General features: G+C 46.6%; 1 protein-coding gene and 2 pseudogenes across 1 annotated transcript in view; 2 read left to right on the forward strand and 1 right to left on the reverse strand.

The window, feature by feature from the left end:
• Nucleotides 1-2,281, forward strand: part of ush2a (Usher syndrome 2A (autosomal recessive, mild)) — a 192,400-nt gene extending 190,119 nt beyond the window's left edge. The window contains exons 69-73 of the mRNA XM_028987910.1: nucleotides 42-125; nucleotides 218-453; nucleotides 850-909; nucleotides 1,522-1,749; nucleotides 1,891-2,281. Coding sequence (XP_028843743.1) covers nucleotides 42-125; nucleotides 218-453; nucleotides 850-909; nucleotides 1,522-1,749; nucleotides 1,891-1,980 — 698 coding nt within the window. The 3' untranslated portion in view covers nucleotides 1,981-2,281. The remainder of the gene's footprint in view (nucleotides 1-41; nucleotides 126-217; nucleotides 454-849; nucleotides 910-1,521; nucleotides 1,750-1,890) is intronic.
• A 3,045-nt stretch (nucleotides 2,282-5,326) lies between these two features.
• Nucleotides 5,327-13,548, reverse strand: LOC114794951 (BTB/POZ domain-containing protein KCTD3-like; annotated as a pseudogene).
• Nucleotides 13,549-16,750: 3,202 nt separating this feature from the next.
• LOC114794964 (keratinocyte-associated protein 3-like) lies at nucleotides 16,751-18,521 on the forward strand (annotated as a pseudogene).
• The last annotated feature ends 354 nt before the right edge of the window (nucleotides 18,522-18,875 follow it).

The raw sequence follows: 18,875 nt of genomic DNA on the forward strand, positions 1-18,875 counted from the left end.
GAGGCACATCAGGCATGACTGGCTCTGTCTCTCTGTCTCAGCATTTTCTTTCCAGGTCACGTGTAACACAGACAGCGGCAGTGTGAGTTCTCCTGTCATCAAGTACAACACAGCTACAGGCATTGGTTAGTCAGGCAGCCACGGTGAAATCTAGAACACAGCAGACCAAAAAGTGACTTCACATTCCGTTTCAAGTTTTCTGTCTGTGTGGATTCAGGACCCGTGGAGCCCACAGACGGGGACAAAACCAGCCTGCATGCGTCCGGCCTCCGGTTTTACTCAGAGCTCTGGTTCATCATACTCATGAGCTTCCTGGGTCTGCTGCTGCTGGCCCTGTTATTGGGCCTGGTTCTGAGGAGAGCCCTGAACAAGCCTCCGTTTGTAAGAGAGCGCCCCCCACTGGTGCCCCTGCAGAAGCGGAGCCCAATCTACCCACCCAGTGACTCCTACCTGGTGAGAGCCTGAGCCTTCATGATATTTTTTACACATACCAGCATCTAAACAAAGATTAATAATGAACTGTGTCTCCTCTGACATCATTTTTATAAGATTCATATTGCAACGTTGCACTGTTTTCTGATATTTTCTGTTCGATCTTTAATCTTTCTTCTGCATCTTCTCCTGTTTTACTAAACTTCAATTTACTAAATTCTTCCACAAGAGGGCGATGTTGTGCTTTTCTCAACACATCTGGCTAAAAGCACCATCTTGTGGCCATCTGCGAACGCTTGCATATTTATGGAATTACAGATATATGAGTCTCGGTTAAATCTGATATTTTCTATTTCAATTTATTTTCTCCGATATTTCTTTTTCATTCTTTCCTTTCACTTGGCTGCTGCTCTTCAGAAGCCCTGCTCTAAGCACTGTTCTAACCACACCTCCACCGCTCTACCTGATGGAGGGATGGTAAGCTCACTCACTCTCCCTTCTCCCTTGTCCTTGACGAACACATGCCCCTCTGCTTCCAGTTTGACTCAGTGCCTGAAACCACTGACTCCAGCAGCACCGTCACCCTAAAGGGCTTTATCATGCACACCGAGGTAGAGTACAGGTCTCTGGGTAACTGTGGATGAAGCTCATAATGTATAAGAATGACTAATATACTAATATGCAAATAACACAATACATGATATTTAGCACAATATGTGCTGTAGAAGCTAATGAATAAAATACAGCGTGGAAATTACATTTGGACCTGAATCAAGGTGATTACAGTATGAGCATTCACCCTTCACTCTCAAGCTGTATATAAAGCATGTACAAGTTTTAAATGTGTGCACTCATAACCAGCATGCTGGGTAATTTATACTATTTTCATCCTCCTCTTTAACATCACTTTTGTCTTGGGTTCCAATGGGTCAATGGGTTCCATTCTTTGCCTGTGAAGACATTGGATAAATTCTGTCTCTACTGGGTGGTTAGTTAGTGTTTGTTAGTGAGTGAATGAGTGAGTGTAAATTCTATGGCCTGATTCTGCACTCGCCAGCCCAACTTCCTGCTTCTGTCTTCTCACCTCAGGGCCTGGTGGACACCAAGATCAGCAGCTGCAGCCGCAGCGCCATCCACAGCTACCCATCAGCCACCATGTCCGTGCTGCGCGTGCCCAGCCAGGGCACACTAAGCCATGGATTTTCCCAGAATTCCCTGCACCGCAGCGTCAGTCAGCTGATTGACACGCACGACAAGAAGTCGCTGATGGACGATGGAGGGTGGGACGCGGCAGTCCAGAGGACTGACAGTGGCATGGTGAGGCTGATAGTCAGCCTTGTGCTTTATGAAATATAATTTCCCCATCACATTATTAAATAAAGGCATAAATGTAATAGTGTAAAATTCTTTATGTGGATCATAATACCTGTCTGCATCTGTCTCTCTTTCTTGTTACAGTTTGTGGGGGATGAGGAGTTTGTTGAGTCGATCAAAGGCTACAGCTCAGTAAGGAAAGAGCACACAGTGTTTACAGACACACACCTGTGAAGGTGAACAATACCTGCATATAACACACACACACATATATACACACCTACACTGATAATGCCTGAAAGGTTCCAGACATCGTTCCTCTGATTTGTGGACTTCCTGAAAGCTCATAAATCCACTTGACACCTTTAAGAGCTTTAAAACTGGAAAATATTCATTTAAAATGTTACAGCCGACAGGGAGGACTTATGATTTTACATAGAGTTGTCCTTGTTAAGTGTTTTGCATTGTAGTAAAAAAAAGTGTCCCCTGTTCCATAGCTGACCCCTTTTATAGCAGAGTAATTGATGTTTATAAAGCCAACATTTCCCATTTTAAAGCTCTCATTTGGAGGCGAAGCCCAGAAAAAAAGTATAGCTATGTGATGAAATTTCCTCATCACATTTTCTGCCTGTTTACAATAAGTATGTGGCATGATGTTAGTGATCAATGAAACGATGATTTGAGAGGTCACCTGTAATGATACACACTTTCCGCTTCCCTGCCGAAAGTTAGCAGCTGTGTCTGAAGGACCAGGTCCTGCCTTGATCGCGGCCGGTCCCTCAGGCCTTTATTCCTGAGTTTACTGCTGTAAACTTGTGCCTACTAGAGCAAACTAGCGAAAACGTGAAAAGCCAACAGATTTAAATGTGTCTTAAATATGACTCATTGTCATTGTCAGTGTGTCGTACGTTTTGTCTGTGCCGTGAATGATGGGGAAACGCAGGACTGGAGTTCATTCATTCTGTTGTATTCTAAAACGTGTATTAATTATTAAGAGCATACCAGCAACTTATGTACAGCTTTCCTGAATATTTATTGTATGGGACCGTTTTTATGTAATAAGTCAGTATTATTTATTGCTATTTATGAGATTAGTAGCACGTCTGAGCTTCTTTTTTTTTTTTTTTGGTAATGCAGTGCTTCCATCTGAACTCGGAATGAGATACGATGACAGCTGTAGGAACAAAGAGGACTGTTCATAGACAGTCCATGTTAAAGGCCAATTTTAATAACCCTATAGTATTTTTCTTCCTGATGTTTTATTTGTGCTGTGCTGGTCCTTAGTCGTAGCTCTGCTGACGTCGCCGCAAGTCCTTTTATAAATGTTTAATATACAGTATATGTTTGTGCATCGCTCTAATGAGAGTTGTAACCAAAATATTTAATGCTACTTCTTTTTGCACTTAAAAAAAAAAAAAAGACACAAACACTGTATTATTATTTTTTCTTTTATATTGTGTAATAAAAGACATTAGAGAAGCAAGCTACTGTTTTGTTATACAGAACATACACGTACCGGTTTTATAATATAATTACATGTCTTCATGTTCATGGATCTTATCCATCAGGCCACGTTTTTCACATTCATAATGCTGCCTGCGTCCCTCATGCCCTGCATTCAAGCTATTTTGGGCCGTTACTCTGTATTACATTTTTAATATTCGTCAGTCCGTCATCATGTGACATATCAATTGGTGTTCAACCTCGTCAGACAACACAATCCCACAATTTTCCTCTGTTCTCTCAAACCTGTCACAAAAGGGGTCACAAAAAAAAACTACTGCACCAGGGTTCACAATTTCTGAAATGGGACCCACATTAGTATATTCAGTATCAGCTGAGGATGAGAGTTGACCCCATTCTGAGGACGAGCCCATGAGAAAGGAGAGTGTATTAATGGGGGGGGAGACAAAATGTATTTCAAAAGTGTATTTCAACAATTCAGTCCTCTAACAAGATGGAGATGGACATTATGAATGCCCCAGATACAGCGTCAACAGATCTGGGTTAAAGGATATGCTTTACTTTTTTTTTTTTTTTTATTTAATCAAAATATGAAGCTGATGACCTGCAGAGTTGCAGCTTCAAATGTCCCAGACCAAGACAATGAACACGACGTGACTTTAATTAGTGAGTGAGCTATTCAGGATGATTTTCAGCTAAGTGATACCAGTACATGTACAGCCAGGACACCACTGGATGCCACTCTTTTTTTCACCCTAACTGTGGGATAATAGTGCAATACTGCATACACTCTCCTTTTCAATGGGGAACTCTTCTTTTTTCCCTTCATATTCATGCATCAGTGCTATGATGGTGTACTATTTCATACACTAGTATTAAACACATATATATATGTGTGTGTGTGTGTGTGTGTGTGTGTGTGTGTGGATTATATATATATGAGAGAGAGAGAGCATATGAACTAAGCAATACAAATAGCATTAGCCTGTACATTTGTAGAATTACTTGTAAACATGATGACTATACGTGGTTAAACAGGAAGTGATAATGGGCAGCAGTTTGTCTTTAACTGGTGATGTTTGCCGTCAAAAGCTGCCGGTTTTGAAAATGTCTCTTTTATATACAGTACAGGCCAAAAGTTTGACCTTCTCATTCAATGTGTTTTCTTTATTTTCATGACCATTTACCCTGGTAGATTCTCACTAAACTATGAATGAACACATGTGGAGTTATGTACTTAACAAAAAAGTGGAGACCTGACCTCCACAGTCACCGGACCTGAACCCAGTCCAGATGGTTTGGGGTGAGCTGGACCGCAGAGTGAAGGTAAAGGGGCCAACAAGTGCTAAACACCTCTGGGAACTCCTTCAAGGCTGTTGGAAAACCATTTCAGATGATGACATCTTGGAGCCCATCGAGAGAATGCCAAGAGTGTTCAAAGCAGTAATCAGAGCAAAGAAACTAGAATATAAAACATGTTTTCAGTTATTTCACCTTTTTTTGTTAAGTACGGAACTCCACATGTGTTCATTCATAGTTTTGATGCCTTCAGTGAGAATCTATGTAAATTGTCATGAAAATAAAGAAAACACACTGAATCAGAAGGTTGTGTCCAAACTTTTGGCCTGTACTGTATATCTATGCACACACACGCATGCACAGGCACACACACACACAAAAAAAAAAATCACTTTTCCTTCTTGGTAAGAGTGCAAATGCAGTAAAACTGTAATGTAGTAACAAAGTTACATGTTTGTGTGTGTGTGTGTGTGTGTGTGTGTGTATATATATATAATTATTCTTTTATAAATTATAAAAAGATGCATAATGTTAGACACAGTTATAATAATTCTGGCTGTAATATGCCATCAAGTTGCATATAAAAGTGGTACATTTCCACGCACTATTCAACAAGTCTTTTCTATTCTTCCAAACTTTGGTTTGATCCTTGGTAAATGAGAAATATTTTTAAATTATTACAATCAAAAAGGCACTGAATATTCACTCTTCACAACAACAAAAAAAGGATGCACAGAATTCCCTTTTTTTAAATGTCAACGTGTGGCGGTAAGAAAAATAGTGTTTGTGTATTTCTGGAGATGACATTTAAAAAAAAAAAATGGCCTTAATGAAACCTTCTATATCATAACTCAACCACTGCACTTTACATAACATCTTGGTCCAGTTTTTGAGGCCCGCTGTGTGTTTTTTTTTTTAAAGTGACTCTAGCACGCAAGGTTAATATTAGTCAGATCTTCACAATCTTTACTACACTCTCCTACACCTGGAGCACCGCTGTTGCTCCGCAGAACAGAAATGACGTTAAGCTTACAGGCTGTACTCCTGGCTGAACGCTTCTGCACCCTTCCTGTGTCGGGGTGAGGTGGAACATCTTGGTTGGGGAGGGAGAGGCGGTGCCGGAGGACTCGCTCCCCCCAGTCTCAGAGCCCGGGGGAAGGGAGGCCAGCTGAGGCACTGGCGGCGCTTTCTTCTTACACAAAAATCCGCCCTCAAAAGCACCCCGTCTCCGGCCCTCCGACCGACTCTCGGGCGACTCCTCCTCCACGTGGACCTTCCTTCGCACATCAGGGCTGTCGGGCGGGTGCCTGGGTGACTCAGGGTGGCCTTCTGGGACCCTGCTGGCCCAGAGCTCCATGGTCTGTTTTCCTCCGGTCTGCCTCCTCACCGCTGCCGTCACACGTGGAGTTGTGGGACTCGTCTGTCTGTCCATTGGACTCTAGGAGGCTCTTACCCAAGCTGAAGCTCTGGAAGTCTCGGTAGCTGTGGAAGCTCTCGGTTCGGCGCGCACGGGCCAGCAGGGGACTTTCTCTGTAGGGACGCAGGGAACCGTAGGTGGCCGTCTCTGAGATGGGCTCATTGGCCTGCAGCTGGAGGCTGTCATACACACATGAAACACACACATGTTGCAACAGTGCGAGAGAATTCTTACTGCCGTGGCTTGAAAGCCGTGAATCTGAGCAAATTTAGAAGAGAAAAATCACTCCATGTGAGTGCAGATACAGAAACATATTATATTATTGTTCCTAATAATGAAGGAAGAAACAAAGCCACTGATCGACAATCTTTCTGTTTAAAAATGTTCCACATTCCCAACTGACCTGGAGCAGGACTCTCTAAGTTGGCCTGGCTGCAGAACCGAGGGGGCGGGGCTGATGTTGGGCGTGGCACAGCGGGATGTGCTGAGGTCACACTGATCCAGAAGCTTCAGCAGCTCTTCCTCTGTGGGACCACCCACCTCTGAAAGAGAACACAGAAGTTACGAAGAGCAGCTTGATATAAAGAATTCTGAAGCATTTCATATTTCCATGATGCTTTTAGATTCAGTACCAGAATCCTCTACATATTGTGTATATTTTTGAGCATTCGCATATTGTGACTTTGCACACAGTTATATGGTGAGCTTTGGTGATTCTTTGGAGCTCGTCCAGCGCTACCAGCTCACCCAGCACACATGCAGGTGTCCAGTGGTTTCAAAAGACTCTGTAGAAGGCCGACCAGTACCCAGCAAGACCTACTAATTGTGGAAGAGCCTAAGACAATGGGGAAGGCTTAGGATGCCCTTGGTAATCCAGCCACAACTGTAGCTTGTTGAACAATGCACAACTGTTGGACAGTTCTAGGTAGCTTATGAATATTTGTGGCCATTTGTAACCAGCAAACTATTTAAGATGTTATGATGACAACTTGTAGGTTCACTAAGCACAAACCTATTTTCTTTTGTGTCAGAATTCATATTTGTACACATGGGCAATAAAGGCATGTGTGGCCAATTACTTTTTTGGCCACACCTTAAGAATATTGACCCCCAACAAGGGACTGTTTGGAGATGTTTGGAAATATTGGGAAATGCCCATTGTGGGATGTACCTATGGTAATTAACATTGTATTTAAGGGCAACCACAACTTCTGAATTTCTTAAAGAGCCTCTGGTCTTTTTTCTAGAGAAGATTTGACACTCAAAATTCTCCATGACACACTCACAAAGTCATTATATATCTAGACTGTTGTCACTGTTCTGCTGAGCAGCATGGCCGTGTGCTTGAATGGCGACCTGGTTAATCACGGCTCCTCACCAGACTCACGCTTGGCTTTGTCCTCGCTCTTGTTCACCATGTCCATGGCAGTCGTCAGGTCCCACATCTGGATGCTGCCGTTGGCGTGGCCGGTGAACAGGTAGCGGCGCGGGCGCGAGCCCATGCGGCTGGAGCCCTCGCACTCACGCACCGTAAAGCAGGTGATGGTGGTGCCATCCACAGCCAGCACACCGCAGATCCTGCAGCAGAGCAATACGTGCCTATCATCCATATAGAAAACCACCACCGATTCGCATCAGTATTGGCTGTTGCAGGACCAGGTGACGACTGCGTACCGTTTACCGGTTGAAGAGAGACGGACAAAGAGCTTGTTGGTAATTGGGATGACTTTCTGAATAAAAACTTGCTGGTCGTCTCTCTCACCAAACGGCCCTGTGCAGAAAATATTATTAATAACAGCCAATAAATTTCAAACGTGATGTCCCTCAATGTTACACATATAACCATCAATCACCTTCAATCCTATTCTAAGCAATTAGGACACTTTTACGTGAACTCCCTCCCAGTCTCCCTCTCACCAATGTCGTTGCCGGAAGAGTAGCTGCTGTGGCTTTCTGCCTCCTCCAGGGAGAGGATCTTAAAGGAGGCCAGAGGGGTGGAGCCGGGCTGAGTGGAGATCATTCCTCTGAAGCGCGTCACCGTCCACGTGCGCACATGATTGTTGTCAGCGCACACTGCCAAGGCAAAAGCAGCACGTCTAGATTAAACTAGATTTATCAGTCAGTCAAGCTGCCAAAAAAATGTCTTTCCAGAGATTATAAGAGGAAATAGTAATTGGGGAGGTTGTTTTTTTTTGGACTGCGGAATGGAGACACATACCAGACACCAGGTGTTTCTCGGAGAGCATGATCTTGGTGACAGGACTGCGGTGGACGGTGAAGGTCTGGAAACAGCTGGGGTCCCGAGCCTACCGTCTCTGGGTGCTGCACAATCACCCGCACTGCGCCCGAACTGGTCCCATAGGCGATCTCAATCCAGTTCCCACTCACACCTACTTCACCACATTTATAGAGAGCCACCATCAGGTTATACACACACTGCCATGTTACTACACGTAACATTCACTTTGTAGGAATAGTGTGGCGGACAAACGTATCGCTGTGATCCAGAGTGGCTTATACTCCTAAAAATATCCTGCACCATGACCTCTGTGCCCTCAGAGGATTGTGAGTAATATCTGTATTAACACGTGACACTGAGGTCTTTTTTGGCTTCTGCCGTTTCAGTCGGGATGTTACCAAACTAAGCTGCTACTACCACCACCTACTACCACCCAAACCACAGTCAGAGGTGGGCGGGTCTTTACACAAACACGCAAGTGCAGGCGACATGGCAATGGAGAGTTCAAGAGTAGCGTTCTTACAGTGAAAATACAGACTTTACTTTACTTTTCCCTTGTTGAAATCAGAGGTAAGAATGTTACATTTAAATTATGCCCTGTTGGTAACAAGCAATTCAAAATTACATTTACATTTACAGCATTTATCAGACGCCCTTATCCAGAGCGACTTACAATCAGTAGTTACAGGGACAGTCTCCCAGGAGCAACTTAGGGTTAAGTGTCTTACTCAGGGACACAATGGTAGTAAGTGGGATTCGAACCCGGGTCTTCTGGTTCATAGGCGAGTGTGTTACCCACTAGGCTACTACCACCCCACCAAAATCTGGTGAAGCTCCTCCCATCGTCTCATGCTTCATCAAAACTAATGGTCAAGAATGTGAAAGATGATTACATTTACAGCATTTATCAGACGCCCTTATCCAGAGCGACTTACAATCAGTAGTTACAGGGACAGTCCCCCTGGAGCAACTTAGGGTTAAGTGTCTTGCTCAGGGACACAATGGTAGTAAGCGGGATTTGAACCTGGGTCTTCTGGTTAATATGCGAGTGTGTTACCCACTAGGCTACTACCACCCTAGCAGGCAAACCCAGATGGGGCTAATAAAGGAGGAGATGGAGCCACGCCATTACAGAGGATATTGATGTTAAAAACCTTCAGCATAATTAACCATGGTTAGAGTTCCTGGGTGAAGGTTTGCCAACACTGGTCGTGTGCAACAGCACCACGTACACCCCATAATAAGCTCTACCAAAGCACAGGAGCAGAGGCCAGAATCAGTGTCGAGCTGGGGGGTCACTCACTGGTCTTGGGCGTGAGGTAGACACTGAGGGCGGTGATGGCATCATTGGACGGGTCGTGGTACAGCTCCGTCACCAGCAGGTCATTGTCCTTCATTCTCAGAGGGAACTTCTGCATATCTGATGGCAGCGACACAAGAGTGTAACTCTGACGACAACTGTGACGCAGGTAAGAGATATAAACGCTGATGTAACATACAAAATACGTCAGGCTGTTATAAGGGCATTTAAAGAATGTTTTTTTTGGGGGGGTACCCTGCAGGTAAATCACCTATGTAGTAAATGGAGCCATTGTTGCAGCCCAGCAGCAGGAAGGAGCCGGCCGTGTCACAGCTGGTGATGGGCACCACGTCCTGAACCTGACGAAGGACAGAACAACATTTATATTTATGGCCTTTAACAGAGTAACTGCAATCAATAGTGACAGGGACAGTCCCCCGGGAGACACTCAGGGTTAAGGGTCTTGCTCGGAAACACAATGGTGGTAAGTGGGGTTTGAACCCGAACATATAAGAGTGTCTTGCCCACTAGGCCACTACCACCCCATACACTCGGCCATTTCTAAAATCCCCCAGACAGGACCAAGCCTGACACAGAATTACTCAGTAATGTCATAAAAAAAAAAATTAAAAAAAAAAAAAAACACGTACCTGCCAGTGTTGGGTGACGGCGTTCCACACCCCAACTTTCCCTGTGTGACTGGTGGCCACCAGCTGACTCCCAATGAAGAACAGAGAGTCGACGGCACGCCGAGGCCAAACACGCCTGAACAAACCACGGAAAACGTGAACGCTCACAAGCATTTCATGATGCTGCCATTCTATTTCTATGGCAGCAAATCCATGGCTATTATTGGTTGAATTTCAACACACGTTCTTCGACAAGATGTTTCTAGACACCTCAGATCAGAGCAAGACTAAACCCACCTATTTCACTTCCGCTGCCCCCATCCTGGATGCTCCACAGTATGATGCTGCTCCCTGAAGCAGCAGCCACCATCTTGTCCTTGTCCCCATGTGGCCCACCCACTACCTTCGCATTCAGAGCCACGCGCTCAATAGCCCAGTCCAGGTAAGGGCTGGAGAAGACCTGCTGCCAGCCAGAAGACTCCTTGATCCTGACGCAGATGTTGACACAGACGAACGTGCTTTTAATGCGTCAAGAGCGAGAGACAAGTTCAATTCAATTTCGGGGTCAGTGCAACGTTTACCTGTAACAGATGACGAAATGTGCGTAAGCAGCCACGATCCAGTTGTGGTGACCGGCAACAATGAGCACCTTACGGGGGTCAACATGCGACCCTGCTTAAACATCAACAGACATACACTTTCACTAATCCCATGTCAAATATGTCTAAAGCACGCAGACACTTATTGGCAGAAGATGAGTTTTATGTTTATTCTAAATTATATTTAAAATGGGCGGAGCCAGTTCTCACACACCCTGCTTCCGCATTCCCCCTCTGCCGGTACATTTCCTACACTGTTAATATTCCTTCTTCTCGGGGTTTATCAGCAGGCATCACAAATGTGACCTCTGACCTCTGAGGCAGATGTCACAGAACCACGCCCACTGCCAAGATCAGCATGCAGATTATCCAGCATTCCGAATGAGACTTTACTGAACGCGCCCCCATTCTCTACATCTTGTGCATGCCTTATCTCACTGGGGTGAGAGCAAAATGTGGAACAGAAGAAGATCTGGACTCATTCGTCCCGCCCATCATCTTCCTCACGTTACTTCGTAACGCAGCTGTGTGACCATGCACAGTGGACCACTCTTCGCCACATAAAAGGCCTTTAAAGACGACCCTCCCCCTTCAGCCCGCCTCCCACAATGCCTCATGCCTGCCGAGTGGCTGAGTCCAGACCGCAGATGCATTTTTTTTTATCTGGCATATTATCTCACTACCAGCTTGCATGACTCCACCAGGTACCTTCCATCTCTAGCTGACCTCCTTCAGCTCCAGAGGGTCCTGGGAAAGCCGCATATGGGCAGGTTCTAGGGAAGCCCCCCTCAGCCCCACCGGGACCGGGCCGCTCCTCCTCCGCGGTGGATTTACGCAGTGGGACGACTGCAGAAAAGGAAAATAACAAGCGGGTGGACACGTGAGATCATGAGATAAAGCCTGCAAGTGAAGACTCACGATGAGGTTTACCTGGAGGAGGGAGGTAACCGTGGAACAAGACGCTGCCGCATGACGAGCGATCCAGCTCCTCACAAAGCAGGAGCCGCCGCACTGAGTCAAGTGGGGAGACAAATATACTCAGAATTAAAATGGGGCCAAAACGTCACATGATGTTGCTTTGATTGCAGACCTCACGGACGTACCCAGTGGCGTAATCCCATAAAACTCCGCTTCGTGCCGCAGGACATTAATGTTAACCCCCCTGCAACGAGACATCAAAGCTTAATTAACCCCATTACCACGACTGAAACCGAACGATTTACAAGGTACAGTGGGAATTCAGACAAAAACTCAACCGCAGGTCTAATTCTTTAGTCCGAAGGAAGTTCAAAATGGGTGCAAATGCAGTCGGGTCCCTATCGATAAATATCTGAAAGAAGTAATATATATTGTTAGGTGATTAACAAGTTAGGCGATTTGGATTAACAAATCCAAAAATGGAATTTCGCACTCACGGCTCCAGTTTCGTCTCTCAGAGTTGAGATTCTCCCACTCAGCAAACTGCAGAAAGACAGGAAGTTGTCGCATAAAGATTACCGCGCAGAGCGTGGATTCGGCGTCAAATTCATTACCGGCTGACCTTGAGAAGAAAGAGTCGGGGATCCACATGAGGGTCTGTCTTGAGGTGCTAAACCTGTAAGAGTGAAATGAGGATCAATATTATCAATTTACCCAATAGTTGAGTGTTGGCGAAAAAGCGCTCTTATATGACAACATTGGGCACGTACTAGTAACACCTGTACACCCGTCACCCCGACTGAGTAAAATATCATCCTGTAGCATTAGTCAGTGGTGCAGAATGAAAATGTACGTTATCTGTACATGGTGTTGCACAAATATACCACCATAACCACATATTTCAGTATCAGCCGTACGATGCCACCGTCTGCCACCGCTTGTTTGTTCTCTCCGAGACACTGAATCAAGCGCGCCGACCACCGGCAGACTCCAGCCACGAGAGCAGCCGATAAATCCTGGTTCCTGACAACTGCTAAAGGAGGACTTAGTATGAAACGGACCAGACGGTCACCACAGCCACCGCCACCGTAACAACTACAGCTTCAGGGATCTTCAAATGGACCAGTAGCATCATAATGGGCACGTAATGTACACCATGACACTGGACTACAGTTTGGACTTCTCCACCTCTACAACTGTAGGACTTTTCTCTTACTGGACAAACCATCTCCAGCCCTGCACTGACATCACATGCAGGATCACTCTACCCTGGAAGGGCATCCCTCTCTGTATCACTCCTTCCCAAGGTTTCTTCCTTTCTTTTTTCTCTCTCCTAGAGTTTTTTTGTGAGCTGAAGGGTCAAGTTTGGGGGTGTCAACTGTAGGATCTGTCAAAGCCCATTGAGACATCCTGTATGTGATTATAGGCTATATAAGAAATAAAGGTTGTTGTTGTTGTTCTAGTCGACAGGATATTATAAAGGACACTAAGCCAGCACGAGTTGTTTAATGTGGACCAAACGCGTGACATCGCGTCTCTGTGTCACTAACACCACGCTGGAGCGCCGCGTCCCTGCCCGCCCCACGCGTGGCGAGTCGCGGGTGGGTGTTCACCTGGTCCCGCCGACGTTCAGCTGGACGATCTCTCCCGCGGCGGGCGCGACGCTGCTGCAGATCCCGGCCATGTTGACTCTGGCACCCAGGCCCCCCGCTCGCTCCCCGGTCCCACGGTGTCCAGCTTCTCCGGACGCGCCTTCAGATCCGCTCCCCGTCCCTCGCCCCTCCTTCGCCGTCCCGCGTCTCCATCTGCTGCTGCGCCGCGATGCTGTGGTAACGGGCGGCCGGGCGGGCGTGTTTTTTTCCACGCTGACGGCGAGTTGTCGCCGCGCTGCTCCGCTGCTCCGCTGCTCCTCCGCGGGCGCCTGCTGGGATCTTGAAAGGCCCCTTTGTGGCGGGTGGAGGCGCTCAGAAGAGTCCAGCGGGGCTGGAGCCAATCAAACACGGCCGGGCGTAGGCAGCAGCCAATCAAACAGCGCTGGACTCAGGGGCGGCCAATCAAACTGCGCCGTTTCGCGTTGCGGCTCCGCCCCCCTTTGCGTTGTCATAAACGTGATCTGTAGGCTGCTTGAATCCTGTTGAGTATTATACTAACATGGATAATATAATAAATACTGCATAACAATTATCATATTACGATGTTGCAATGATTTGGGGAAAAATGCATTGTAAAAAGTTTAGTTATAATAAGCAAATAAGCAAAATACCTGACGACGGTAAAACGCGCTGTCATTATTGTGATAAGTTATAATGCGTGCATTTGTGAAAATCCTGATTGATCTTATCTGTTCCTGGTCGGACTATGTTGTGTGGACGGGGCAGGAGGTCGGATGCTCATGTCTGCACGATTATCTAACACTCTTTCTCGTGGTGTGGTGGAATATAACGTGGACTCGTTCAGTCAGAGACGGTTTCGCAACATGCGCCGTGTCTCCTCTCCCACATCAGCCTCCTTTTTACAACACAAAAGGCACAATATTTAACCAAACCTGAATATCTAGCGAAGTACAGTTCAACTGAACATTTCACCATCACGTACATCTGTCTGCCATAATCTGGCAGATCCTGCTTTTTTGCTAATGAGAGTCAACAGTCATCCTTTTGATAAATTATTTTATTGCATTAGCATGCTTTTCGGCTTGTTTTTATTTTTATGCAATTGGTTATGTTCGCCGCTAGAGGGCGTCCGCGTGTTAAAACTCGAGGCCAACGGGCTGGTGTACCAACCTACAAGATCATTAATAGTGTTGGTGTGGAGGGTTGTGTGAGTGGTTTTTTTTTTTAAAAAAAAGGTTCTTTTATTAAATTTTAAATGACATAGGAAATTCACAGGTGAACATTTTCAGCATTAATGGAAAGTCAAGCTTTTGAGGGAAAAAGCCCCCCACACATGAAATAAAACAGTCAAATAAAATAGTAATAATAAATATACGTTAAAATAAATAACTACAAAATACCCCTCATAAAGACACCTAACACACATTATGTATAGCAACAGTCAAGCCAAATGATACAAGATTGTACCAGATTGCAAATGTCATTTTCCACAAAGGCTATAAAAATAAATAAATAAACAGTTATTCAGGAATGGTTACAAACCCCAACTTTTGAACATATGCAAAAAAAATGACCCCAAATCTCACTGAACTTATTTAATAAACCATTGAGAACAGTGCTGTCACAGCTACTGCTTCAACTTGACCCGCAACACAAATTGAAACTGAACGAAATGCCTGCAGCTAATAGTCATGTAAAGAAAGGCCAGACCAAGGCAGTGGTGGCCTAGCGGATCAGGAAGCGGCCCCGTAATCAGAAGGTTGCCTGATCCACCAAGGTGCCACTGAGCAAAGCACCGTCCCCACACACTTCTCCCCGGGCGCCTGTCCTGGCTGCCCACTGATCACCAAGGGTGATGGTTAAAGCAGAGGACACACTTTGTTGTGCACACAGTGTGCTGTGCTGCAGTGTTTCACAATGACAATCACTTCACTTTCACTTTCACTTTCGGGTGGGATCAACACCCTCATCGATCTAGGAAAGCCTGACCCTTAGTAAAATGTGTGAGGTGCACACATTATGATGACCTCGGCCTGGTGGGACTTCCTCCAGGATAAACACCAGCCCTGGGAGATCAGATCACCTCATCTAGGTGACACTCAAGTCCCTGAATTATGCAGTCTTTGTCACGCCGCCACCGGTTATCAGCAAATGTGCGAATGTTGTGTCGTGCGTATATCGCGTGTCTTTTGATCAGGTCGGGTCTGTGCTGGGCTCCTCCTCTCTCTGTTGTGCAGGCCCAGCAGGACTTTGCACATCCAGTCACGCCCCTGGTCGTTCGGGACTCCCTGGCCGGGCTCCGGCGGGATCCGCATTACTGCCGAGGCAACTGGACGACCATTCCTCAAATGGCGACGCAGCGGAGGGCCTCTAGGTTTACCGCGGTGAAAGAAGGCGATGTCGGTCATGGAAGCACGGCTTTTCCTCTTATCGCTTATGGTTACCAAGTGTAAGGAATACGAGCGACAGCTGCTCTCGGCCCATGAAACAGAAGCGTGCGCACACTCATCTGCACGCACAGATACAGGTTTTCACACACTGTATGTTAACCTTTTCTGAGTGTGTTTGCAATGACCCTTATGCAGTCAATGTCGGTTTTTTAAACAAACTAACACACACTGGGTGGGTTTTGCATTTCCGTTACTTTAGAAACATTCAGGATGCATGATATTCCAGGAGGAGCGTAGAGGAACCTGGTGGTGGATTAAGGAGAAATGCGTTTATTTCAGTCTAGTTTTTTTGACAGCTTCTTTTTCTAAAAATTCATTTATTATCAATTTGGCAAACACGGCTCATGTGTTTTTAGCTCTGCGATTGTTTGAAAATGTCTTATTTTACTGGTCCCTCATGCAAACAACTGAAGCCTAGCGGGTAACACACTCGCCTGTGAACCAGAAGACCCAGGTTCAAATCCCACTTACTACCATTGTGTCCCTGAGCAAGACACTTAACCCTGAGTGTCTCCAGGGGGGACTGTCCCTGTAACTACTGATTATAAGTCGCTCTGGATAAGGGCGTCTGATAAATGCCGCAAATGTAAAGTTCCATTAGCAAGTATGACTTCCGGCTTCCGGGCCCGCAGGTGAGTCGTGACGTCACATGGGCGTGGCGAGCGGAAGCAGCGCGGTTGTCTGTGGATGTTGTTCGGCCGCGTCGCTAAAAACAACAAGAACAAGAACAAGAACAAGAACAAGAACAAGGCGACGCGGGAGAAGGACGGACAGGACGGACGGGACCGGTGAAGTGCGGCCATGTGCGGCCTTCGGTGAGCAGAAGAGCCCGAAAAGGCGCCTTCATGTGCGGCGGCTGCGCGACGCATGCGGCCCAAATGGAAGCCGAGCGTTGGAGTACGAACGCAACGATTACTCGGGAAAATACGGCGGTCCTGCGCCAGAATGAACCTGTGTGACGAGAGGACCAAAGGAATTAAAGATGAATAATAAGTTCCGCGACCTGACACGATCACGATCATAAAATCTTTCATTTCCGCAATTAAAAAGTACATTCAATTAAAATAACGATACACAGGCTTTATAGACGTGCAATAATAGCGCCGTCCTCTATTTGTTTAGTCGTTTTGCTTTATGTCTTGTCTTTCATTTATATAACGTTGAAACAACCTTTAGTCGACCGAGGTGCTGTACAGGTAATAACTCAAGCAAACCCGTCCCCTGTGTATAGAAAAGTTAAGTGACTGTCATTGTGAAACATTGCAGCACCGCACACAGTGAAATGTGTCCTCTGTATTTAACCAGTGGGCGGCCTTGACGTACTCACGTACCCTCAGTGGCACCTTGGCAGATCGGGAATCGAACCGGCAACCTTCTGATTTTGGGGGCCGCTTCCTTAACCGCTAGGCCACCACTGCCCCAGTGTTTTTCGGCCTGGACCGCGGAACGTGTAAAGACACCGGCATTGTCTCCCCAGTCCACGCCGCAGCGTTCTCCTGCAGAGACGTTCAAACGCGAAAATGGCAGCGTTCTTGTAATTATTGTGCAAAACTCATTTCACGGGTAAACAAAAATGTGTACGAAGTGCGTACGGAGTGCGGAGTCACTGCAGCGTTTTGTCGTGCCTTTAACAGACAGGCAGAAAGGGCCGGGCCGGCTGATGAAGAAGGGGATCACGCTCATCCTGGTGGGCCACATCAACTTCATCTTGGGGGCGATCGTGCACGGCAGCATTTTACGTCACATCTCCAAACCCAACCGAGAAATAACGACGGAGTACACCGCCACCAACATCATTTCCGTGACTTCTGGGCTGCTGGTGAGGAGAACCCACGAAAGACGGCCGGCGGGGCTGTGAATAGCGCGTCCTGATTTTAACAAAAACATGTCTTCTGCGTTCTTCCAGAGCATCGTATCAGGAATCGTGGCGATACTGGTGTCTAGAAATCTGTCCGTCCAGAAGTTGGTATGTCGTCCTGTTCCTTTTTCCTTTGTCAAGTGAAGTGAAAGTGATCAGTTGTCAGATGTGATTCACCGCAGCACGGCACACGGTGACACGGTGAAACGTGTCCGCTGCATTTAACCATCACCCTCGGTGAGCAGTGGGCGGCCATGACAGGCGCCCGGGGAGCAGCGTGTGGGGACGGTGCTTTGCTCAGTTCGGGATTTGAACCCGCAACCTCGTCTGTTTCCACCCCAGTGACTTGTACGTGAGTGAAGGAGCTCATACACGGGTATTTTCTTTGCTCGCGCAGCACATCTGCCTGCTGATCAGCTCCTTCCTGAACGCCCTGCTGTCAGCGGCCTGCGCCGTGGGGCTGCTCCTGGCCATCAGCCTCACCATTGCGGCTGACGGAGACGTGCTGATGAAGGGCTGCAACTCCACCGGGGGTGCCCATCAGCGCCCGCTCCCCCCGTCTCCGTCGACTGCCCGTTTGACAGCACGCGCATCTTCGTAAGTCAGGAGCTCGAGCTGACGGGACTGAAGCGCTGTGGAGATATTCTAGAACTTTCCTGGGCTCTGAATGAGTTCTGTGTGCTGCGTCCTTTGGCAGGACACCACCCTTGCTCTGTGGTTCCCCTGTGTGCTGCTGGCGTCTGTGGAGGCCGGACTGTCCGTCTGGTGTTTTTTAGTGGGACTCACTCTCAGAGGCATCGGGCCGTACGCCGAAACATACGTTCGAGAGCAGGTAAGATCTGTTCGTATTTCCACGAAGCGACGTTACTGCCAAAAATCTTCAAATCTGTGTTTGGCAGTTAGAGGAAGGAGAGGGTCTGGCCACAAGGAGGAAACGAGGCTCGGACTTCTCTCTTCAAGGAGAACATGCGTAGTGAGCGAGGAGCGTCAGGTTGGGCGTCGATCCCATTGTTCGGGTGAGAGGAACACATACTATCAATAATAATATCTGATTAAACTTTATTGGCTCATTCTTGCTTTATATTTGAACCCTAATACTATTATTCTTTATTTAGACTGTTGTTGTCTTCAGAAAAGGATGAAGACTGTCTGCGCTGTCCGGACTCAACCTGCCGTTCATTTCATTAATTTTTTTTAAAGATATTATCTAACCTTGTGCTTTTTTTTAATGCTAGACCTGCTTAGGAAGTTTGCTTTGCAGTACAGTGCCAAAACCCTTCAGGAACGCTATTGTACATGAACACAGATTCAAAGTTGTGGCGTGATTACATTTCATTTCGGAA

This window comes from Denticeps clupeoides, chromosome 1 (assembly GCF_900700375.1).
Source record: "Denticeps clupeoides chromosome 1, fDenClu1.1, whole genome shotgun sequence".
NCBI lineage: Eukaryota > Metazoa > Chordata > Actinopteri > Clupeiformes > Denticipitidae > Denticeps > Denticeps clupeoides.